At 46.3% G+C, this 25288-nt stretch overlaps 1 protein-coding gene across 1 annotated transcript in view; it reads left to right on the forward strand.

Moving 5' to 3' along the window:
• Nucleotides 1-25288, forward strand: part of SLC12A5 (solute carrier family 12 member 5) — an 814812-nt gene that overhangs the window by 493447 nt on the left and 296077 nt on the right. The window contains exon 4 of the mRNA XM_086932544.1: nt 8719-8865. Coding sequence (XP_086788670.1) covers nt 8719-8865 — 147 coding nt within the window. The remainder of the gene's footprint in view (nt 1-8718; nt 8866-25288) is intronic.

A 25288-nucleotide genomic window follows, 5' to 3' on the forward strand; every position in this document is an offset into this window, starting at 1 on the left:
CGAGACCTTGGGACAGCAGGATGTAGTCCACTGTTGTCTGGTGGCCTCTAGCCACATAAGTTGGATTAAACTGGTTTTTCTCCGCCTTCAGGGAATTAGCGATAAATAAGTCAAACTCTGACAGTGTGTTATTCAGAGCGTTGCCAGATTTATTGTGGACAAAATGGGCTAATGGAACGTCGTTGTCGTCTACAAACCCGCAGCATTGGGTGTCTGCCATTTGGCATGGATGAGTGTTGAAATCACCTCCCCAGATAAGGTGGATCATTTTAGAGTTGTCCTCCCGATGTTGAAGGGATCTTAGTCTCTCCTGCATATTTTCGACGAAAATCAGGAAGTCATTTTCCGTTAGGTTGTTGTATGAATTGACAAGAGTAATAGTGTCTTCGTTTGCAAAGGAGAGAGAGAATATCTGACAGTTAGAGTCGGTGGAAAGATTGGTCACTTTTAAGTGGGATAGAGTGTTAGCGATGTAGATTGTTAAACCTCCTTTGGGTCTACCTATTGCACTTCGAGTAGCAAGTGAGGAGTAGGTTTTGTACCCCAATAAATGGAGCTCTGAGGTTGCCCAGGTCTCTTGAAGACAAATTATTTTGCCTTGTTCTAAGAAGTTAACGGCCACGGGGTCTTCGATCTTTGTTCGTAGACCCGCCACGTTCCAGAATAAAAAAGGTATTGTGTAAGGGTTCACTTTCGGGGCTAAGGTTGGTAGGGTCATTACAATGTTGTTACTTAGGGGGGGGGAATGTGGCAAGTTTGGGCTAGTATATTCTAGATCCCTTGATGGTCAATCCACCATTTCTAGAGGACTGTATCTGTTTGTTGTTGGAATGTTGTACCAGGGATCCCATCTGGGCGGTTCTCTGCGGGTCATCCTCTGCTGTTGGTATCCCCATTCTCCCCAATTTACTCCCTGATGGCGTGGATTAACTATGTGCCAAGGGTTTTCCTGCTCCCGAAAGCGAGAGGCGCCATATTGTCTATTCTCGTGAAAAGTTGGTTGGCGCTGAGGTGGTTCGACCCAAGGGAAAGCGGGGTCCTCAAAGAAGTTATTATTTGAGGTTTGGATGAAAGGATAAAAGAATGAGAGGGGTTTAATTCTAATGCTTCCATTTAGATTAGGTTGTTCCCAGGAGGTAATATAATCTGCCACCCATGGGTCCTCAAAGGTAATAATGATGCAGTCCCCTGGATATTGTTTGCTGCCTTTCCCCACCCACGGGGTCCTACAAAGTGAGGAAATCCTACCATGGCAGTTTGGTGGCATGGGGCGATTTGTCTGCAGCCAATGGTGTACTTTATTTTTTAGGGACCATGGCGGTTCCGCCGTATTAGGAGGTAGTTCAGTTACTCCAATCATAACTGCTACATAAGGGGCGGCCTCAGGGGGAAGCTCAGTATGGACTCTAACTTCTCCCGTCCCTCTTAGGGTGTTTCTTTGGGTTGGTTGGGAAGAGAGGTTATATGCCTGGGTTTTGGGAGGAACAGTTTTTTTTGGGGCTGGTTGTGGCAGAGTAGTTGTGGGTGGCCTATTTTTGCTTTGTTTTGATGTGGTTGGGCCTGCGGTGGTAGTATTTAATGTGCTTTGGGTCGAGGTAGCTGGGGGTGTTGGGATAGGAGACGGTACAGTAGGTACTACTGTCTGTGGTGTGGTTGTTTGGGGAATGGAGGATTTGGCGCTAACACCCAAAGGATTTAAGAGGGCATTATGAAGAGGATTTGCGCTCCCTTTCTTCTTTGGGGGAGGCCCCTGGGTGTATTGTGGGGTCGAGATGAGCTTCGAAATCTGAGTTTCTATCTTTGTTAGCTTTTGTTCTACGGGTCGTAGGAGTTGTTTGAAGATTTCTGTTATCTTATTTATGAGAATAAGATTATCGTGATCTTCCGGGCCCTTTTTCGTGGGTGGTTGGGTTGGTGGATCCAGTAGGATAGGAGTAGTACCTTCCTGTTGGTCATGATGGACGATTGCAGTAGCAAGTTCTTGCTGTGGTGGTGGTAAAGGAATTGATAGAGGAATTGGTGGAACCTCAGAAGTATTAGGAGGGGGAGCAGTTTTAGGTATAGTTGGAATTTTTTGGGTAAAACTTGTTTTTACTAATTGCTCCTTCTCTCCTTCCTCTAGCTTGAATATCTTCCGAGGGTGATGTCTGAGTAAGGGATCGAGGGGGTAGCTCTGGGTTTTTTTCTAGTTCTGAACCTAACGGGGAATCTGCAAGGTCAGATACGGATAAGTCTACATTATTTGGAAGGCTGCGTCTACCTTCGTTCACAGTTCCTGGTGCTTTTTTATTTGCAGTCAGGACGGGAGTTCTAGCTTCAGCGAGGTTACCCAGGGAGGATCGTTTAGCGAAGTCTAAATCCAATGAGACTCTTTTTTCCATAAGGGTGATACTTTGGTCGATGAACGAATTTGCTTTTGCAAGGAAATCGTCCATAGGTCCCAGTAGCTTCCCAACGCTCCCTGGAGCTAGTGTTTTTGTCCCTCTTGTGACTACCATCTTGTGATGTTATAAGACGATGTAGTAAATGATGTTTCCCGTAGCTAGAATAAATATTACTTAGATAGTAAATGTGCGGAGGGAATGAATAATTACTTACAGAGGGTGGGGCCCAGTCCAGTCTCTCAGTCTCTCCGGGCCTCGAACGGCCTCAAAACGGCCCGCTCTTTGCCCGGTCTTCGCCCCGGACTGCGACCCGCGCGCGTCCCGCGATGCGCGTTCCTGGGGTCGCCTTTACGTTGTGGTTAGTTGTAGGGGCGTGGCACTGGGAGGGGGCGCGGCTCACGCGGGAAGAGGACCAGCTGGAGCTGTTGTGTGCTGGTCCTCGCAGTCCCGGGGCCAGCGCCTCGCCCTCCTCTGCGGCCACGAGGTGTGCTGAGGCTTCCCAGCCGGTCGGCAGCGCTGGAAATTGTTGGTGGGCTACTCCTGTAGCAGAGACAACGCAGGTAGGGCTGGATACAAACACAGTCAGTTTGCGAGTGGCGTGAGGGAAGTACCGTGGGTGGATGTGCCCTTGTGAAAGGGAAGAATGAGGTCACAGTGAACTCAGACAAAGGCTGAAATGGGTTGACTCACAGCACATGATGCCTGCTGTAGTAGCAGGAGGAAGAAAAATGTAAATGACACAATCGGGATCAATGAATGAAGAGGCTTGGCTGAAAGCCGCTATGGGTAAGTGCATTACAATGTAAGTAAATTCAAAAGGTCTTGACTAATGGCAGATCTAAACAAAGACAAAGAGAAATGACAATTTGTCATTAGATAAAGGACTAATGATCATCACAAAGTCTCTCCAAAGCACAGAACATATCAATATACAATTGTGTAGCAATCTACATTTTGACTGCATGGGGGTAACGCATACATCTATTGTCCAAATTCAATAGCCGCCAGATTCCCAAAGAAGGCCCTCAAACGTACATACATGTATACATTTGAAATCTGATGTAAATTGATAATAACTAGTTGGATGTTATATTTTATGTCATTTTGCTATCTTGTTTTTATATTGATCTTGCGAACTTTTTTTTAGATATTTTATGTGTGTCTAGAAAACAGTCTGATGGAAATTCATGTGTATTTTCGAATATCATGATGAATCTTTGTACACACTTCTTTTCTTGCAGCATGTTTATGTAGCGTTTGCAAATTTGCAGTCCATTTATAAAGAGTGGGAATTATTTCATCTTGGCTTTTTATGCATGAAAGTGATTCAGCCAGTCTAGTCTCTACATGTACTTTTCTAGTAGTGATTCATGTAGTCGCTGTTTTTATTGGCTAGGAGTTATTTCAGGCCATATGCAGATACATTGGGGTTTGATTCAAAGACTCTAGTGCTGTAACTGTTTAATGCAATGCATGTAGACAGTAAAGCACGGATTTACTTCATCCTCTGTACACAGTGACTAGGTGTTATTTTATTCAGGTTATGTTTACACTTTTTGAAAGAATTATTGAAGGAATATTTTGTATGCTCGCATTTATGCACTACTGTTAAAGATGTTGATTTGCATACTGTGATCTCTTTATTACCTACTTCAATACCCACTCTTTAACAAAGTGAAATGTATGTCACAGTACCATGTTGTAATCAGTGACAGCTGCCTCAGAATAGGGGTAGTGGGGTTGAAAAATAAAATAAAATAAACATTCCTGGGAACGTCGCCACCTCTCCTCATCCTCTTCTCTCTGCAGTGCACTGGCACAACGGAAGCACCTAAGCTCCCAGACTCTCCCAGCCAATCAGGATGCTGCTTTACGCTGCGTTGTGATTGGTCTGAGCGCTGTGGTTCGGCGCCCAGAGAGGGACTGGAAGCCTGTTCATGTTCCTCACCATGCTGTGCATTACATCCTTTTGGGGAACATGCAAAGTGCGCATGACTGGCCCAACCGTCATGCACACTTAGGGATTGCAAACCATTTACCCCCCTGCTCTGGCCAGCCCCACCCAGCCCTGACTGGCTCCGAGTCAGCAGTGACAAATAAAATGATAATAACATCATGTCATTATCATTTTATTTTTATTTTTTTGCACTGCTCGAAGAGCAGTGGGGAGACGCTCCTCCGCCTTGGTGGAGGAGCCGCCACTGGTTGTAATATTGACTTCCAGATGATTGTGTTGCAGAAGATCAATGTTAGAAATATCATGGTACACTAACATCATGGAGAGAATACGGGGGGACAAAATATCAAAAGTTAAGTGCATATGGAGGCACTATGGATCAACAATTCTTAACTCCACCTCTGTTCACTTTGAAGATATATATTGTCGAGGTTCCTATATGTGGAATTGAGTATAGAAAATCTACTTACCTTTTGATAGATTGTCCTTTGAGATTGTGTTCACGATATTTGGTGCCATTGATATTCCTACTTCGATATACTTGGGGGACAGCCCTCCAGATATGTTGTGACCATATTATCAATTACCAAAATATTGTTAAGGTAAGGGTAGATTAACTATTACTAACTGAGTAGTGATGACATTTTGTGGTCAATATTGGCACACAATATGTCTATATGATGATATTTTAAATGCAACATTGTGCTAGAATATCCACCTACTGTAGCTGGACCCAGACATCATGCCTGATGCTCAGTAGGAAACCCCAAGCCATAGTTTATGATTCTTCTTCTTGCTCGTTGTTGGAACTGGCACTTTCTACTTTGCTGAGATGTCGCCCTAGCCAGGCAGAAGCTACCACTCTCATGAGGTGTGGGTGATTACACTCACTGTATAACCTGCGCTCACCCTTGAGTAGCTTGGCACTGAGCAGTCAGGCTTATCATAGAGGTAATGTGTAAAGCATTGGCACAGCACACAGTAAACACACTGAGTGTCACAAAAGAGAATTCACACAATGTGTATGTAAATAAAGTTTGTATTCGACACCCACACTAATTAACACAACATGAACATCATGTAATTCCGGGCATGAATCACATTTGGAAATATTACTAGCAGTACTAGGCCCAACCGTGTTAAAATGACATCAGTAGTATGAACAAAGCAAAACCAAAGGGGATGATGGACGGAGTGTTGAACATTGCAAGCATTCACCCCCAGTCAACTGAACTGTGTTTCTTCCATCATCATTCTTTAGCTCACTCCGCCACCCAGTTCAGACATGGCCATATGCAAATCAGTCCCTGTGCCTCATGGGAACAGTCCAGCCCGAACTGCCAAGCCATGTTTTTCCTTGACCGGAAACAAGCATTCTGGGACCGGGTTCTGGCTAATCAGCCGTCATCAGCGAGGCTAGCTTGAATCCAGTGGCAAAGTGAGCAAGGGACCCACGTCTGGGCATACCCAGCCAACTTTGGGCGAACAACGCAAAACCAAAGGGGATGATGGATGGAGTATTGAACATTGCAAGCACAGGCTGGACTGTTCCCATGAGGCACAGGGTCAGACTGATTTGCATATGGCCATGTCTGAAGTGGGGTGGCAGAGTGAGCTAAAGAATGATGATGGATTAAACCCGGATCAGTTGACTGGGGGTGAGTGCTGGCAATGTTCAACACTCCATCCATCATCCCCTTTGGTTGTGCTTTGTTTGTCTCCCCTAAATGTCAGTCCTGTCTGCCATGGGGCCATGGAATACAAATCTTAATCTTTAGTGGGGCCATGATCTGGTTCCCCGAGGTCAAGTGTCAAAACCTCTCCATCCACTCTATCCAGCCAGCCCTCAAATGCCAGAGGTCTGTCGTTCCATTTGCTTGCCCAAAGTTTATAGCTGTTGCTGGGGAATGCACAGATGTACTCACCCAGCCTCCACTGTGGACTGGAGTCAAACTAAAAGGCACACAAACAGTTTTAGACTAGAGAAATGCCCACCTTCTAGAAGTTGCATTTTCTAAGCTACTAATGACAAAACCACCTTTACCACAGGAGAGAGGTTGTCATTGTGAATCCAGTGTTAGGAAACATTATGAGACTGTGCCACTGCAAACCAATATTGCAGCCTGAAGTAATTTCAACCATTTCCCCATGTTAACGTATGGGAAGAACCAACTTCATTGGTAGTGATAAATCACATGGGTATTCTTCCCTGTCTGGGCAGGGAACACACATGTGTATCTGCCCTGCCTTTCATCACCACTCGCTTCTCCCCTTAAAACTTACCCTTGGGGTGTTCTAGGGGTAGTGAAAGGTCCTCTCAAGATTGGCCAGTGGATTAGAAAGGCCAACCTGAGCATAAGCACAATTGCACACCCAGAGCCCTCCAATTTCCGGCTTGACACATATTTAAAACCATCATAGGTACAAGTGCGCACACATGTTCTAAAAACATACAGCAAGAATGCACACAGCGACCTGCATTGGCAGGCTTGGGACATGTTTGAAAACATCAAAAGCATCACTTCCTAATGTGTGTAAGAAGGGCGCGAGCACTTTCACACGGCAGTGGGAAAGTGTCCATCGCCCTAAGGCCCCTAAAAGAGGATCAGCAAACCCCGGTGTTGTCCCATTCGAAGAGCCGACTTCAAAAGTAGGAAAAACCCACATAGGGGTTCTTCACTACCTGGGCATGAAACACCCATGTGTGCCTGCCCTGCCTTCCATCTACCACTTGCTCCGCCCCTCAGGGCTTCCCCTAGGGATGCTCCAGTGGTAGTGGAAGGTCCACCCAGGAATGGCTAATGACCAAGAAATGCCAACCTGAGCATAAGCCCAACTGCGCACCCACAGGCCTGCAATGGCAGGCCTGATACATGTTTGAAGGCTATTTGGGCGGGTGGTACAATCAGTGCTGTGTCCCACTATTTACCAGTGCAGTACCTGCCCTGGGTATGTGGTGTACCTCTTTACAGCGCACTCACAGGTATAACACCTAAACCAATCAAGTAAGCACCACATCCAAGCATGTGTAGGAAGGGCGTGCACGCTTTCACTCTGGATTACATTGAGAAACGCCCAGAGTCTTAAGGCCACAAAAAGAGAATCAGCAAAAATGAAGTGGAAAAAAAAGCTAAATGTTTTAGGGAAATCCCCCAAGGAGGGCCATGTCCAACACCCGTCAAGTGAGAAAAGCCTGTAATATGTTCCACAAAAACTGACTGCGACATATCTCACTATTTATTTCATGGCTGCTAAGAGGAAAATGCATTTGTAGAAGGAATCACGGGCCCGATGTAGGAGCCTTAATACCGGTCAGAAACGGCCGATTTCGGCCGTTTCCGACCGGTAAATGGCCATTTGATATGCAGGTGCCCGTTTCCAAGGGCATATGTAGGTAACTGCACATTTACAGAATCGGTAAAATTACCTAATCGGTAAAATACTGATTCGGTAATTCTACCGATTCGGTAAATTCCTAATGTAGGTGGGACTCTTCTGAGTCCCACAGGTGTTACCGAATCGGTATTTTACCATGAAATACAACTTCATGGTAAAATACCGATTCTGGTGTGCATGCACATGTGTGCATGCACACCTATGCCATGTGGCAGGCAGACCTGCCCCTAGGGCATGTATGCCTGCCACATGGCACCCAAGCCTGTATTGGGGGTGCTAGGGGGTGTCAAAGTGACACCCCCTGCACCCTTGCAGAAATCGGTAATTACCGAATCGGTAAATACCGATTCGGTAATGCCCTTTGATTCCTATGGGCTTCAAGGCCCATAGGAATCAATGGGGGATATCGATTCGGTATTTACAGAATCGGTAAATACCGAATCTTACAGATTCAGTATTTACCGATTCTGAAATACCCACATCTCCCCCCTCCAATTTACCACTTCTCAAATACCGAATCGGTATGATTCGGTATTTAAGAAGTGGTAAATTGGAGTTTACCTACATCGGGCCCCTTGAGACTTAAGTAAAGGCTGAAATTAAACCTGCCTGTTTTAAATTTGTCAATAAGTCCCCAAGCTATTTCTCAAAAGCCATGGTTTCCAGTTGCAACTTGTAAATGTGTGAAAATGTTTAACAAATTGACTGATCTCAATATAAGAGTCATAAAGCTCTTTCCAGTTACAATTGCTCACAAGTAGAGTGTGAAGATCTAAGCATTTTTTCGGAATGCTTAGAAGAAAATTTGTACATAAGTCACTCTGTTCTCCCTGACTGATTTTTTGGTTTATCCACTGGCTGCGTGGTTGATGCTCTCACCAGAGCCTATGGTCTACTGATGGTCTCATGGTGAGAGTGCTTATATGACTAGTGTTTATGATTTCACTGATAGTAACAGTCTGTGCGTTCTTCTTCCTACAGGCGCCGCGCATGGGCACCTTCATGGGCGTCTACCTGCCCTGCCTTCAGAACATCTTCGGGGTCATCCTCTTCCTCAGGCTCACCTGGGTGGTGGGCATCGGCGGCGTCATGGAGTCCTTCTGCATGGTCTTCATGTGTTGCTCCTGTGTAAGTATTTGCAATGTTCCCTGAAAGGAACTAAAGGATGAGGGATCGTCCAGACCGAACCAGTGTGTGCACACGTGCGACAGCTTAGAGTGTAACAGTACATGATAGTGAAAATTGTCTCGCCTATGATTAAACCTCTCTGGTTTCCATTTTTACGGATTTTTAAAATAAATACAGACAGAAAACAATGTTTTTCAGTCTGCATTTATTTTTAAAAGTGGATAAATACAGAAAATTGGGCTTCCTTTAAGTGACTCTCCATGCTGTTTTACATGAATTATATAGGCCAGTAGCTGAGCAGATGGACAGCATGGGAAATTGAAATAGAGGATGAAATTTCTTCAAATAATGGCATATGTCAACATACATTTATGGTATAATGCTAGCATTTACCAGTGGATGTATTGTGTAATATTTGGCAGCTTAAATAGCTAAAACATGACAGACATCAAAGTATGAGTGCGCGTCTATCAGTTAAATAGATTTGGAACTGTACAGTTTTGCAACTTCATTTATACGCAAAACACAAAATAAATATGGATAAATACAGATAAAATGGCCAAAAAATAAATATGGATAAACACAGACGGAAATGGCCACAAAAAAAAATGGGAGCCCCACCTATGATACACAGAGACCTACATTCTGCAGATACGATTGGATAGTGTTGAGTTCACTTCAAAGAGACTCCATAACAAGCTTGAGTCCTTCAAACTCCCGCGTCGTGGTAGGGGGCACTGAACACAGATTCCTATCCAAGGTGTTAATTTTAGCTCCCTGGGCTTTTTTTGAAATTGTAATTTTTTTTATTCGGGGTTCTCAAGGTGGATTCACAGACCTAAAAGTGTAACCTTATACATAAAATCGGACACCGAGCGCTAAGAGACCTGTCGGGGATTTAGAGCTATATAAATCTCAATTAACAATAACAATAACAATAACATCATGTGTGACGTCATGGGCAGTGTCTTGTGGCAGTTAGGCTGCATTGCTTACTATAACTGGCAAATCCAAGTAATTTATAAGTCTTGGGGGATTAAAAAAAATTTTGTAACAAATATTACTGTCTCTTTTAAGTAAAAAAATTTAATTTATATCTTACCTGCTTGCATACTGAAGTGGCATCAAGAACAATGGGCTAGATGTAGGTAAACTACATTTACCGAATCTAAAATTCCGAATTTTACCTATTCGGTTTTTAGAATCGGTAAATGCTATGTGGGTAATTACTCGGTAAGTATTACAGAATCAGTAGGATTCGGTATTTACCGAATCAGTAAATACCGATTTGGTAATTACCATTCATTCATATGGGCCTGTAGGCCCGTAGGAATGAAAGGGAATTACCAAATCGGTATTCACCGATTCGGTAAAAGGGGGGAAACATTCAAGGGTGGCAGGGTGTCACTTTGACACCCTGTTGCACCCCTGAATTGCGCATGGGTGCACATGTGGCACACATACATGCCCTAAGGGCATGTATGTCTGCCACATGGCACTGTTATTAAGTGCAAAAAATTGCTTTTTTTAGGGTTTTCGTAATTTACCACCAACTTGAAGTTGGTGGTAAATAACAAATCCATACAGGTGAAAAGCACTCACTTGAGTGCTTCCTACATTTTAGATTCGGTAATTTACCGAAACGGTATTTAAGAATTCGGTAATTTAACGAATTCTTAAATTCGGTAATTTCGGCCATTACCGTCCGGTATTAGGGTTCCTACATCTGGCCCCTAATTTTCAATTGGTGACAGGTAGCAATTCCAGAAGGAGTTTTCACTGGTTCTAGAACTTGTTGAAAAGCGTTACAGAACTAAATGCACACAGCAAAAAACAGAAGCCTAGCCAATAATATTTGTTTACTAATTTAAAAGTCGGTTCTCATATTGAAGTTATTATTTTTAATTGGCTCTCGAACCTAAATATTAAAATGTACAAAAGATTAACCATTTGAAACCTATTACACTTTATTATACAGCAAATATGTCAGTAACTACATAAGAGAACCAACAAACATCAAAAAGTATTTGTTCTGAATAAGGTCTCATCTTGAAGCCAAGTCTGGTGTCATTGTGATTCACAATTTCTGGTTTAACAATTTTTGAAGTAACTGGAGCAAATATTCCTTGTGAATTTAAAATGGAAAATGCTACTTTTAGAGCACCCCAAATAAATGTAGCCCCTCTTGATTAAGCTATAAAAAAATTGAAATGAAGCATGTAAGCCAGCAACGTCAAACACCTTTAAAATGTCATGCAGATTGTATTACGAAACATCGAGCATAGCAATATTGTGGTAACAGAATATTGTGAACACAATATCGACAGAGAAAATATCAAAAGCTACGTGCATCTAGAGGATGTACAGACTTTTCTTCTATCTCAATATTCTGTCAGCACATCATCATGCAGATCTGTCCGACATCGTCAAAGTAATTAGGAGATCAAAAAGTACAGTTCCAATGGATGCCTTATTCCCACACAGGTAAATATCCCCATCAGTGCCCTGGGCACTGAGGAATGGCCTCCGGATAGCGAATTATATGGTCCACTAAGACCAGGATGAACATGTTGCCCATGGCTGTCTTGGGGTCCAGAGGCCCAACAATTTAGATGCCCACTCTCTCAAAGGGGGTACCAACTGGGAGGGGAGCCTTGCTCTTTCCTCCTGATTTCTCACTTTCCTGGCAGGTCTCATATGACCTGCAGAATGCATCTGAGGCCATCTTCATCCGGGACCAATAGAAGTGGGTGACAAGTCTGCCAAAGGTCTTGTCCTGCCCAGATAACCTACCAGGGGAACATCATGGGCCAGCTCCAGTAGGACTGGGAGACCACCAACACATGTTTGGAACACGCTCAGGAATCTTAGGCTCCCTAATAAGGAGACCATTCTCCCAATAAATCAGATGATCACCAGAGGTGTCACCAGCTGCCTGGGCCTTGGCCTGCTGCCGTAGGCCCTCCAGAGTAGGGCATTCCTTCTGTGATCTGCAGAGCTTCTCCTGGAGGGACCTCCTTCCTTCTGTCAATTGTTCAGTTCAGGCAGGTTTCCCAGGGTGGCAATGTCCTCCCCTGTGGGTTCCAGGACCTTTCCCTTGTTCCCCGCATCCTCCTGAACCACTGGAGCTTCAGGAGCAGGTTTCCAGTGTCACTTTCCCTTTCTCTTCTTAGCAGGTACCTGGGCCATACTTTCTGGCTAAAGGTCAGCTCTAACTGCACTCTAAGGTGGCCATGGCCCGTGTCTTTAGGCACACCCACTCAGGCAACCTCACATCTCAAGGAAGGACCAAAGCTCCACCTCTTTCCAGGTGGTATTCTCCAGGTCATTACCGAGCTGCCAATCCACAGACCTGGATCGACTCACAGCTACCCTCAAGAAACCTGAGAGCCCCCCCATTTAAAGTGAACCAGAGCTACTGTATGGTGGTTGTTAGCTACCACAACCTGGAGGACTACATTACAGACTGCCCGCTCTGAGGACACTAGTTGACAGATGACAGTTGTCATCTGGCTCCTGTGTCCCTCAGAGCCTCCACATTTTTCCCATTGATGGTGACCCACTGCCTCTACTTTTTAGTGTTGCTAGGCATAAGGGCCCTTGGCACCATCTTTCCATCATCCAGGGGCACCAGGGTAGCTACTGCAGTACCCCAATACTAACTGGGGGGTGTTAGTTAGCACTACACTAAGTGTCTGCGCACCAGTGGGGTGCTTAGCCCCCTTGGGACACTTGGTATCACCCTTGAAGTGCCAAACCTACTGCACCCCCTATAGCACTTGGGGGTGAACTTCCCTGAGTACCTATGTCAGGGAACTTACTCTTTTTCTGTTCAGGCGGGAATTGGGAATCCTGCCCTGGGGAATTGTCATGGGACTCTTTCAAGAACACCTTGTTTTTATTTTTTCTCTCACCCCCTTTTTCTTCTGGTGGGGACTCTGCCCACCCTTGTGATGACCCCTGCTCCCAGATAACTTCTTGTGGGGCCTGATGCTTAGCTAACGGTTCACCTCTTTGGCAATCTCTCTGGGGTCAGTAAACTGCCTATCAATCAGGTGTTGATGCAGGTTTGCAAAACAAAGTCTGAACAAATGCTCCCTTGCTATTAAATTGTACAGCCCTTGGTAATCTTTCACTACACTGCCACTATACCCATCCATTCAGTGCCTTGCAAAAGGAATCAACATAATCCACCCTAGACTGATGGGGAAGCTTTTTAATGTCCCTAAACCTCTACGTGTATTTTTCTGGGATGAGGTTATACTTCCTGACAAGGGTGTCCATCATGGGGGTGATACCTCATACTGTACCCCTTCTTTAGGGTCAGTAGGGCATCCCTTCCGATAATAGGTATGTGGTTCCAGATACTTGCTTCCCAATCCTCCTCAGGAACCCCATTCATCTCCAAAGCAACCAAATAGGCTTCAAACTAGTTGTCAATCACATCTCCCACAGCAAAGTTAGGCACCAGATCCTTTGTGCACCCTCTCATCTCCTAAGGGCACTGCATGTATGCTGCTACCAGAATTATTGGATGCCACCTGTTTAGCTCTGATGTCCAGCTCCCTGAGCCATTCTCCTCTCCCCCATGTTTAGTCTCATTTCTTCCAAATCTCTCTCAGCCTCAACCTTTTCCCTTGCAAAGACCCTCTCAGCATCAGCTTTCTTCTTTGCCAAGGCTCTCTCAGCCTCAATAGCCAGTTTCTTTTCTTCCATCTTCCGCTTGGTCATCTGCAGCCTAAGCTCCCTGTCAGCCTTCCTTTCCACCAGCTCCTCTGGGGATGGACCTTGGGGAGGTACACTGCTCTCTGCTCTAGCAGGAGTCCAGTCATCCCCCTCAGCTGAATGCTGCATCTCAGAACTGCTATCCAGGTCCCCTCCCTGCCTTTCCACATCATCATCCCCTTCTGTTGCTGTAACCAGCGACTGATGGACTTCCGCCCAGGCCCTCAGCCCCATCTTGAGCTCAGATTTCTCGCGTTGTGCTTGGATGGAAATCCCCTCTCTTTACAAAACTCCTTGATCTCAGCCACAGTTGAGGCATCTACTTGGCAAGTTCAAACTCCATCCTTGCAGGTGTGGTTCCAGGCACAACAGGCATCTAGAATTAGAGGGAATTTGGAAAAGTCAAAAAGACAAATCTAGGTGAATTTAAAAGAAACTCAAATTGTTACAATTTATTAATCTATGATCTAACAAAAAATTGCTGTATGGGCAACACAAACACAAGTCCAAATCTCACTGCTGAACACCAATATTGTAAGTTGGAGTAATGGTTGAGGGGGGTGCAACCTTACTCAAGCAAGATCCATAATCTCTGTCAAGGTGAAATACAAGGAAACCCCAAATCAACATGTGCTTAATCCTCTGGTATCTTAGCACAAATGCAATCAGGCTTAACTTAGGTGTAATGCATTATTTATGCAACACTTCAAACAGTAATAAAGTGAAACCAAACAACACGAGAAAAATCCTACACCCATTTGGAAAAATACAGTAAATATTTTGAGACCGAAATGACAAAAATCCAATCAATAGAACTGGAGATGTGTAATTTCAAAGTTTTAAGTAAAAACGGTGCCTAGAAGCACAAAATGCCAACTATGGTTATCTGATTGGGGCAGACTGGGACAAAGTCACAAGTTCAGGCCAACCACGATAGAGCACGGGCTGGATACAGGGACCCAATTAGGCCAGCTGAAAAAAGTACCTTAAATCCTGGTTTGCGGAGCATTGCAAGATCTTGCATTGAGTTTGCATTGCACAGTTTGGGTTCTGCCGAGCTGCAAGGCTGCAATGCAGAACCCTACATAATCATTGAGGATGCCGTCAGCCAGGGACTTGAGATGCAAATTCCTACATCACAGATGCGTCGCACAGATGCGTCACACAGCTCCGGTTCAGAGGAAGATGCAGTACTGTAATGCGGAATCCTGAGCCGTTGTTGAGGATGCAGTCTATTATCAGTTTGCGATGTGAAGGCCAGTGTCGAGGCTGCATAGTGCAGCAGTAGTTCTGAGGAGACTACGGGCTGCGATGCAAGGTTCGCCATCTGTATGTGTCATGCTGCTGCAGTTCCGTAGCGGATGTGAAGAGATGCATTGCGCTGTGTCAGTTCTGCTCACATGACCATGACTGGCTGGCAGAGCATCTTCAGGCCCACTTCCAAGGATCCACAACTGGGAGGGCGCAAGTTGGGGAGTAGGACTCACAGCAGGCAGAGTCAAGGTGTTGGTTTCAAGGTGGTTGGAGCAGTTTCTGTCCCTGAAACTCTGATCAGGAGGCCAGCCAACTCGCCCTTGGAGCACCTTTGGTGGTCCTAGGTTCAAGATGCATGTCAGCAGGGAATAGACTAGCAGTACTTCTTGCAGAACAGCGCAGCAGTCTTTCAGAGTCTTCCACAAGTCCAGAGGTGTATGAAAAAGTTAGGTCTGAGGATCCAGTATTTATATCCGGTGCCCACTTTGAAGTAGGAGAAGGCTCTGGAGGTTTCCACCCCCTGCCTTGGCCCCAGATTGTCTGGGTTCACAGTAGACTAGTGGCAAACCCTTTGTGAGTGTGCTCAGCAGAGCCTTTGTGATTTGCAAGTGTTGTAGGTGACAAGTCAACTCTTACCCCTCATCAAGTCAGAGATGGCCATCCTGATAACACCTATGCTACTTTATCTCACTTGCTGGGAGCAATATACAAAGACCACCTGCCAGCTACTCCTAGTCATGAGATCCAGGAAACAGGCTGCAGGCTCCAAATGGTTAAGACAAGAGAAAATGCCAACTTTCCAAAAGTGATACGCAAAAAAATGATGGACGGAATGCTGAATAAACCATACATTCACCCCAAGTCATAGGATCTGGAGTCAAGATATCCTGGCTGATGAGGGGTGAAACCCAGAAACCGGTTATAGGATGCTTGCTTCCAGTCCAAGGAGAACCTGGCCTGGCAGCTCAGGCTGGACTGTTCCCATTGGGTAAAGGGTTAAGACTGATTTGCATATGGCTGGGTTCAAAATGGAATTGCATGGGGAGCAACAAACAATGGATTTAGGCCCTTATCTCTGTACTGTGGTGAATGTATGACATTGTTCTGCATTCTGTCAATCAATTGTTCTTTTTGCATTTGTCACCCCGAGTGGGACGGGTATGCCCAGACGTGGGTCCTGTGCTCTCCAAGCCACTGGAGTCAAGCTATTCTGGCTTATGAGGGGTGAAACCCCGACAACGGACCTAGGATGCTTGTTTTCAGTCCAGGGAGAAACTGGCCTGGCATTCTGGGCTGGACTGTTCCCATTGGGTGCAGGGTGAAGACTGTTTTGCATATGGCTGGGTCCAAACTGGTATGGTATGGTGAGCAAACAACGATGGATTTAGGCCTAGATCTCCGTACTGGGGTGAATGTTTGACATTGTACCATTAAAGCCACTAAAGAGGGTTTTAAATTCCAATTCTTTACACACCAAACTCAACATTCCTTCTTGCTCCCAATTGAAAGTTATCATTTACTAAATGTATAACTTAACCCAATGCCATCCTTAGGGAAAGATAGTCCTTTCAGTAATGAAAAACAAATATAAGAGTCTTTCACTACCAGGACATCTAGTGGCATTTTATTTACAAGCCATGGGTACATGTAGTACCAGTTTTCTAGGGACTTACAAGTAAATTAAATGTGATAATTGGGTGCAAGCCAATGTTAGCATGTTTTAAGGAGAGAGGCAAGCACTGTACCACTGTTTAGCAGTGGTAAAGTGCACAGAGTCCTGAAGCCAACAAAAGCAAGGTCAGAAAACACAGAAGGATGGAAGGCAAAGAAATGGGGGAGGGGCCATGCCAAGGATGTCAGGTCCAACTATCTCTCACCAAATAAAACCCTACGGTAGGCATCTGAACCAACTTAAAACATTAATCAAATGAGATCTTTCTTTAGTGCTGAAACAATGACTGGAGGGGATGATTAAATGACATTAGTCTTGTGTCATGTGCTTAGGTAAGTTCATCTGACTAAATACCCATCAATGTCCCTGCTGCAGATTTCTCCATACCCCACAGCGAAGTAACATCAATTATAAATGAACGCTGTTCAAATAACCATTTATTAAGACTCCTGCGAATAGTCTTACCTGATTCCCAAATGTTTTGTCTTCCTATTATGGCCATTTTCTCGCGCACATTTGAAAAACACTGGAGTGTGCAGTGGGCCACACCTCTGGTAGGTCACTATTGATGCTGACGAATGGTCGTCAGTTGGCTCAGGAGGTGTCTGCAAAGGCTGCGTCTTCGCACAACAAGCACGTTCATGGTCATGGTCACGCTTTGCTTTCACACGTTTTGCACTTTTATGATTTAATGAGCCTTGAATAATTTTGCCATAAGCCTGGATTTTCTTCTGCAGTTAATGATGACAGTAAGTTTCAAGATGGATTGGCCTTTGAATGAGTACATGCTTTGCAAAGTTTTCCTTAAGAATTTTTCAATAGAAATGGAACATAATTTAAATTTTAAATGTTCTGGTCAGCCAGCGAAGAGGTTATTCTTGCAGGCTCCAGGGGACCAGGCTTGGTAAGAAAAGTGTGTTTTTGAAGCAAAGTCCAGTGGCGTAACACAGGTCACACCAATCCTTGCAGTGGAGGGGAAGGGGGGGGCAAACTCTAGGGCCCCCCTCAGCACAGTACTCTGGCCGGACAGCCCCTGTTTTGATTGAGTCCAGTGGGCGCTCCTTTACGTACCTTGCAGAGGGGACCCTCAAGTTTTGTTACGTCAGTGGCGAAGTCACTTATGTAACAATTATTTTCAAGGACACATCAGCTCGAGCTTGGGTACAGGGGTTACAACGGCCCCACCCACAGGAAGGTGCCCCTTTAGTGCAAGGAATTCAGCTTACCAACAGGGCTAGACTGGGAATCCAAAGCAGCTCTGGCAATTTTCTTTTACTAGTCACTGGGGAAGCACTGCCTGGCCAAGGTAGGCTAGAAATGCCTGCTTGCTGCTTTTGTTACTGGGGGCCGATATTGCAGCCCGCTGCAAAACCAGCCCCCAGTAACAAAACCAGCTCCCAACACGGCAAAACCAGCCCCCGGAAACAAAACCAGCTCCCACTGCTGCAGAACCAGCCCCTGGAAACAAAACCAGCTCCCACTGCTGCAAAACCAGCCCCTGGAAACAAAACCAGCTCCCACTGCTGCAAAAACAGCCCCTGGAAACAAAACCAGCTCCCACTGCTGCAAAAGCGGCCCCCAACCTTCCAGCCTCCCGGGGAAACGCGTATTGCCAGCTCCGGCCAGTCCGACCCTGAGTACCAGGCAAAATCATATAATTGCGCACAAACACACACACACACACACACACATATACATACAGACACACACATGTAACCAAACAGGCAGTTACCTGTAAAAGGTGCTGGATGATTATGATGCAGGGGGAACAGAATTACTTATGGATTTCCACTCCGCCTGATTCTCAGTTGGCCGTTGTTAACGCACCAATTTTTTGGTGCGGTAAATTCAACTGGAAAAATCACATGCGGTTTCAGGTGCAGCACTGGGCAAGCATTACTGTTTGTCTTTTTGTCTTGTGGTGGCAGCATGTTATCTTATGTTATATTAAAATAATTTATAGCGCGCACATACACCGGTCAGTTTCCTGGCGCTAAAATAGGAGCAGTCTGGGCGAGTTATTCGTATGCCTGAATAAACAGCCATGTCTTAAAAAGTCTCCTAAATGTCAAGAGGTCAGTGCAGGATCTAATATCATGGGGGAAGGAGTTCCAAAAGGTAGAGGGCCAGCATCGCGAATCTGCTTCCGCCTAGTCTCTTCAGTTTGTAGGTTGGTGTGACCAGGAGGTTCATGTGGGCAGAGTGCAAATTGCGGGTGGGTTTATGTCTCAGAATAAGATTGGAGACAAATTTAGGGCAGGTGCCAGGTAATGATTTAAAAATAAGGCACCAATTTTCAAAGCGCATCGCTGTGTTACAGGAAGCCAATGTAGATTCCTCATGAGAGGGAAGGCGTGTTGCCATCGTGGCTGATGGAAAATCAGTCTGGCAGCCTGGTTCTGCACCATTTGCAGTCTTTTGACTGGATATAATGGCATACCGAAATAGAGTGAGTTCACCCAGTCTATATGAGAGATAACCAAGGCTAGGACCGTCTGGACCAATGCTTCCTTAGTGAGAAATCTGCAGATTTTTTTTATCTTCTGCAGCTGGAAGAAACAGGTAGAGACCACTGTTCTAATCTGGGACTTCATAGACAGGTCACAATTGATTGTAACCCCAGGGCTCTACGCTGAGGGAGATTGAGTTGGGGGGAACCCAGCTCAGTTGGCCCGAAATGTGAACTACAAGGATCCCGAGCACCACCTATCACAATCAATCCGGTTTTTATCCGGGCTTAACTTTAAATGATTGCTGTTCATCGAGTTGCGGATGTACAGCATGGTGGATTACAATTCAGACATGGTATCAGGCGTATTGTCGATGGTAAATAATAGTTGGATATCATCTGCATAACTGAATGTGCTCAAATTCTTTCTCTTAGGGATAGAATCAGAGGGAATAGATACAGTTTGAACAGGAGCATCCAGTCCTCCTACCTGCCAGAACCTACACATTCCTTACCTCCCTTACCCCCCACCCTCCTCTACCCTGAGACAGATGCATATATTTAACACCTGCTTGGAGCAGTTGGTAAATGCATCCAAACCCCACAGAAAGGGTGATTTTATGACCATTACATCCGGCGGCACATGGTAATTCCCCATCCTATGGAGCTTAACCCGCAATTGCACGGTACAGGCATGGATTTACTGCACAGTAACAGCAACTTCACACTGCCCTGCCAGTTCTCTGCAACTTTGAGCCAGGGCCAATGAGCTGAGGCATATGATGATCTAGAGAAATACAATCAGAGGGACTCTATTGATGCTAATCCATACTCTGGCCAGCAGTACCCCAGGATTCTGCTGTTGCACACTTTGAGTTTGGTACCCAGGATGTCTGGGGGCACCAACATGAATAATTGATCGGGGGAACTCTTAAAAAAAAGAAAGTAAAGAGTTTGGCATCCGTCCCCACAGCTCCGAGCAGGCTACCTTACTTATGCCCACTTGCCACTTTCAGATTTTGTTTTAATCTTTTCTTTTACCACAATCCTTTTTGGTTTTCCTCCTATCCATTTTGTCTCCCTCTCTTGCATACCTTCCTTGAATTTTCGTGCCCTGCGTCTTCCTTTGTTCTCCTGATTCCTTCCCTCCCATCCTTTTTATCATATTCATTTATTCACCATATATTTCTTTCTCCGCTTCCCTTAACATCCATCAAGCTTCCGCCCATCTCCCTCTCTTTGCCTTATTACTTCCACTACAGTCCTCCCTTTCTCACACCTTTCATACTCTTCACCCTCTAATCCCCGACTATTACTCATTTACCTGATCCATCATCCACCCTCACTCCTTTACACTCTTTTTGCTTATTATAACCACGTCCCTCACACACTTCTGTCCTACATTTCCTATTTACACCAACACTACTTCCCACCCCTGCTTTCCCTATCCGCACCCTTTACTCCCTCAAACTCCCCTTTCTTTATCTGCACCCTCACTCTCTCCAGCTCCCCCTTTCCTTATCTGCACCCCTCACTCTCTGCAACCCTCCCTCTCTCGAGCTCCCCTTTTCTTAACAGCACCCCTCACATTCTGCAGCCCTCCCTCTCTCCAGCTTCTCCTTTCCTTATCTGCACCCCTCATTCTCTGCACCCCTCCCTCTCTCCAGCTCCCCTTTCCTTAACTGCACCCCTCACATTCTGCACCCATCACTCTCTCCAGCTCCCCCGTTCCTTATCTGCAACCCCCACATTTTGCACCCCTCCCTATCTCCAGCTTCTCCTTTCCTTATCTGCACCCCTCATTCTCTGCACCCCTCCCTCTCTCCAGCTCCCCTTTCCTTAACTGCACCCCTCACATTCTGCACCCATCACTCTCTCCAGCTCCCCCGTTCCTTATCTGCAACCCCCACATTTTGCACCCCTCCCTATCTCCAGCTTCTCCTTTCCTTATCTGCACCCCCTCACTCTCTGCACCCCTCACACTCTCCAGCTGCCCCTTTCCTTAGTTGCTCCACCTCACCGCCTCACGCTCACCTTTTCCCTTATTTGTAAAAATGTCACTTCCTCGTGCTTTCATTCGCCCTCCTTTTCTCATCTGCACTACCGCCACTCACTCCAATTCTCACTTTTACTAACCTGCACCCTCACTAGGTCATTCCGGCCTCCTTTCCCTTTTGGCACTACCATAGCTCATTCCCCCTAAGTATCTAATCCGGAGCCCTCCACCCACTGGCTCTTTTCCCTCTCTGCACTCCCTCTAACTCCCATGCCCTGTTGTCTTTAAGTGCCCTCCCACTATTTCGCTATTTCTTCCTCCTTAAAGTCATTTCCTTTCTTGCATTGTATCCAATTCCCTCCCTCTCCCTCTCAAGTCATCATTATTTTAATCTCAACTACTCTTATTCTTCCCTTTCCCTCTCTTGTATTTATCTGCGCTGCCTCTCACTCACTCCTCTTTCCTCCTTTCGTTATCTGCTCCTTTAATCACTTTCTCTTTTGCCCATCAGTTTTTGCCTTCACTTCTTCCATGCCCTGTTTTCATCAGTGGTCCACGTGCATTAAAAAAAGTATAGAAACTGTGATCCTGAGTCCAATCGGGGCGGGGTCAGTGAGCGTGAGGGCTAGATCAAAGACGTGGCTAAAAAAAAAACAGAATATTCTGTAACTATTTTGTTGGTCATTCACCTTCAAGTAAACTACATATAAAATAACACAAACCGGAAATTAAAAATACATGTAACTTAAACTAATCAGTGATAGATGCACTTTTTATGTTGTAAGAAAGTGCTTCCAAAACTTAGATCTGAGCGATATTCAGACTGTGCCTAGTGCAGACATTTTTTCTAACAGTCCAATAAAAGCAAGCCCCCACAACTCATCAGGTCACCTTATAATACTTCTCAAAAAGAATACTGTTCAAGTGGCTCCGTCAATTAAAGCCAATTTCCGCACCCAAGCAGCCTTTACAGTTGCAGATCAACCAAATGCACACATTTCCATTTTCCACAGGCAGCAAACACCCCCCTCCCCCCACTCGCACGAAAGCACTTGTTTCTAGTTTTCTAGTTCAGCTGTCCACACTCTCTCAGCTTCGCAGCACAGGACAATCTCCCATTCCACTTCAGCTGAGGCATCTCAAATGTCCACATTAGCCGGATCATGGCCTTGCAACATAAATTAGGGGGGAAGTTTTTGTCAGATTAAAAAAGGTATAGGCATGTCGTGCCCCTGAGACCCTGACCACTTCGACCCTTGGTTTCACTTATTTGCATTCTTACAGTCTTCCCTTATATGCACTCTCACTCGCCCCCTTCTGCCTTCCTGTCCTTATCTGCGTCCTTCACCCCCTTCTGCCCTGCTTTCCTTATCTGCACTCTACCTCACCCCCTTCTGCCCCCTTTCCTTACCTGCACCCTTCACCCCCTTCTGCCCCCCTTTAGTTATCTGCATCCTTCACCCCCTTCTGCCCCCTTTCCTTATCTGCACCCTTCACCCCCTTCTGCCCCCCTTTATTTATCTGCATCCTTCACCCCCGTCTGCCCCCTTTCCTTAGCTGCATCCTTCACCTCCTTCGGCCCTCCTTTCCTTATCTGTACACTTCACCCCCTTCTGCCCCTTTCCTTATATGTACCCTTTCCCCCTTCTGCCCCCCTTTCCTTATCTGCATCCTTTGCCCCCTACTGCACCCCCCTTTAGTTATCTGCACTCTTCAACCCCTTCTGCCCTCCTTTCCTTATCTGCAACCTTTACCCCATTCTGCCCCCCTTACCTTATCTGCATCCTTTACCCCATCTGCCCCCTTTCCTTATCTGCATCCTTTACCCCATACTGCCCCCCTTTCCTTATCTGCATCCTTTACCCCCTTCTGCGCCCCTTTCCTTATCTGCATCCTTCACCCCCTTCTGCGCCCCGTTCCTTATCTGCATCCTTCACCCCCTTCTGCCCTCCTTTCCTTATCTGCATCCTACACCCCCTTCTGCTCCCCGTTCTTTATCTGCCACCTTCACCCCCTTCTGCCCCTTTCCTTATATGCGCCCTTCACCCCTTCTGCCCCCTTTCCTTATCTGCATCCTTCACCCCCTTCTGCCCTCCTTAACGTATCTGCACCCTTCACCCCCTTCTGCCCTCCTTTCTTTCGTTATCTGCATCCTTCACCCCATCTGCCCCCTCTCCTTATCTGCATCCTTTACCCCATTCTGCCCCCTTTCTTTATCTGCATCCTTCTCCCCCTTCTGCCCTCCTTTCCTTATCTGTATCTTTCACCCCCTTCTGCCCTCCTTTTCTTATCTGTACACTTCACCCCCTTTTGCCCCTTTCCTTATATGCGCCCTTCACCCCTTCTGCCCCCTTTCATTATCTGCATCCTTCACCTCCATCTGCTCCACTTTCCTCATCTGCACTCTACCTCATCACCTTCTGCCCTCCTTCCCTTATCTGTACACTTCACCCCTTCTGCCCCTTTTCCTTATCTGCACTCTGCCTCACTCCTTCTGCCCTCCTTTCCATAGCTGCATCCTTCACCCCTTCTGCCCGCCTCCCCGTATCTGCATCCTTCACCCCCTTCTGCCCTCCTTTCCTTATATGCATCCTTCACCCCTTTCAGCCCTCCTTTCCTTGTCTGTACACTTCACCCCTTCTGCCCCTTTTCCTTATCTGCACTCTGCCTCACTCCTTCTGCCCTCCTTTCCATAGCTGCACCCTTCACCCCCTTCTGCCCCCTTTCTCTAACTGCATCCTTCACACCCCTTCTGCCCCCTTTCCTTATCTGCACTCTACCTCACCCCCTTCTGCCCTCCTTCCCTTATCTGCATCCTTCACCCCCTTTCCCCCTTCCCTTATCTGCACCCTTCACCCCTTCTGCCCTCCTTTCCTTACCTACATTCTTCACCCCCTTCTGCCCCCTTTTCTTATCTACATCCTTCACCCCCTTCTGCACTCCTTTCTTTATCTGCACCCTTCACCCCTTCTGCCCACTTTCCTTATATGCATCCTTCACCCCCTTCTGCCCCCTTTCCTTATCTGCATCCTTCACCCCTTATGCCCCCTTTCCTTATATGCATCCTTCACCCCCTTCTGCCCCCTTTCCTTATCTGCATGCTTCACCCCTTATGAGACAAGACCTGGAACTCCCTCCCGGCCGACCTGCCCCTGACCCAAGACCACCTCTCCTTCAGGAAGAAGCTCAAGACCTGGCTGTTCGAGCAGTAGCGCCCCCCCCACCCCAAGCGCCTTGAGACCCTACGGGTAGGTAGTGCGCTCTATAAATGTCTTTGATTGAATGATTGATTGATATGCCCCCTTTCCTTATATGAATCCTTCACCCCCTCCTGTCTCTCTTTCCTTATCTGCATCCTACACCCGCTTCTGCCCTCCTTTCCTTATCGGTACAAAAGGGGGTGGTGATGGACGGAGCATCTGAATCAATCAAACACTCACACCCAGTCAACAGATCTGGGTTTAATCCATCACCGTTCTTTAGCCCACTCTGCCACCCCAGTTCAGACATGGCTATATGCAAATCAGTCTGACCCTGTGCCTCATGGGAACAGTCCAGCCCGAACTGCCAAGCCATGTCTTCCCTGGACCGGAAACAAGCTTCCGAGGACTGGTTTCTGGTATTCCAGCCGTCTTCAGCCCAGTTCAGACATGGCTATATGATGCTCCGTCCATCACTACCCCCTTTTGTACCGCTTTTGGTTGCCATAAGTGTGGCAGGGTATGCTCAGACGTGAGTCCCTTGCTCACTTTGCCACTGGATTCAAGCAAGCCAGGCTGAAGACGGCTGGAATGCCTGGAACCGGTCCTCGGAAGCTTGTTTCCGGTCCAGGGAAGAAATGGCTTGGTAGTTCGGGCTGGACTGTTCCCATGAGACACAGGGTCAGACTGATTTGCATATAGCCATGTCTGAACTGGGGTGGCAGAGTGGGCTAAAGAACGGTGATGGATTAAACCCAGATCTTTTGACGGGGTGTGAGTGTTTGATTGATTCAGATGCTCCGTCCATCACCACCCCCTTTTGTACCTCCTTTCCTTATCTGCACACTTCACCCCCTTCTGCCCTCCTTTCCTTATCTGCACTCTACCTCACCCCCTTCTGCCCTTCTTTCCTTATCTGCATCCTTCACCCCCTTCTCCCCCTTTCCTTATCTGCACCCTTCACCCCATTCTCCCCCTTTCCTTATCTGCACCCTTCATCTGCACCATTCACCCCTTTCTTCTCCCCCTTTCCTTATCAGCATCCTTCACCCTCTTCTTCCCCCTTTCCTTATCTGCACTCTACCTCACCCCCATCTGCCCTCTTTTCCTTATCTGCATCCTTCACT

Source organism: Lissotriton vulgaris, chromosome 7, assembly GCF_964263255.1.
Source record: "Lissotriton vulgaris chromosome 7, aLisVul1.2, whole genome shotgun sequence".
Classification (NCBI taxonomy): domain Eukaryota; kingdom Metazoa; phylum Chordata; class Amphibia; order Caudata; family Salamandridae; genus Lissotriton; species Lissotriton vulgaris.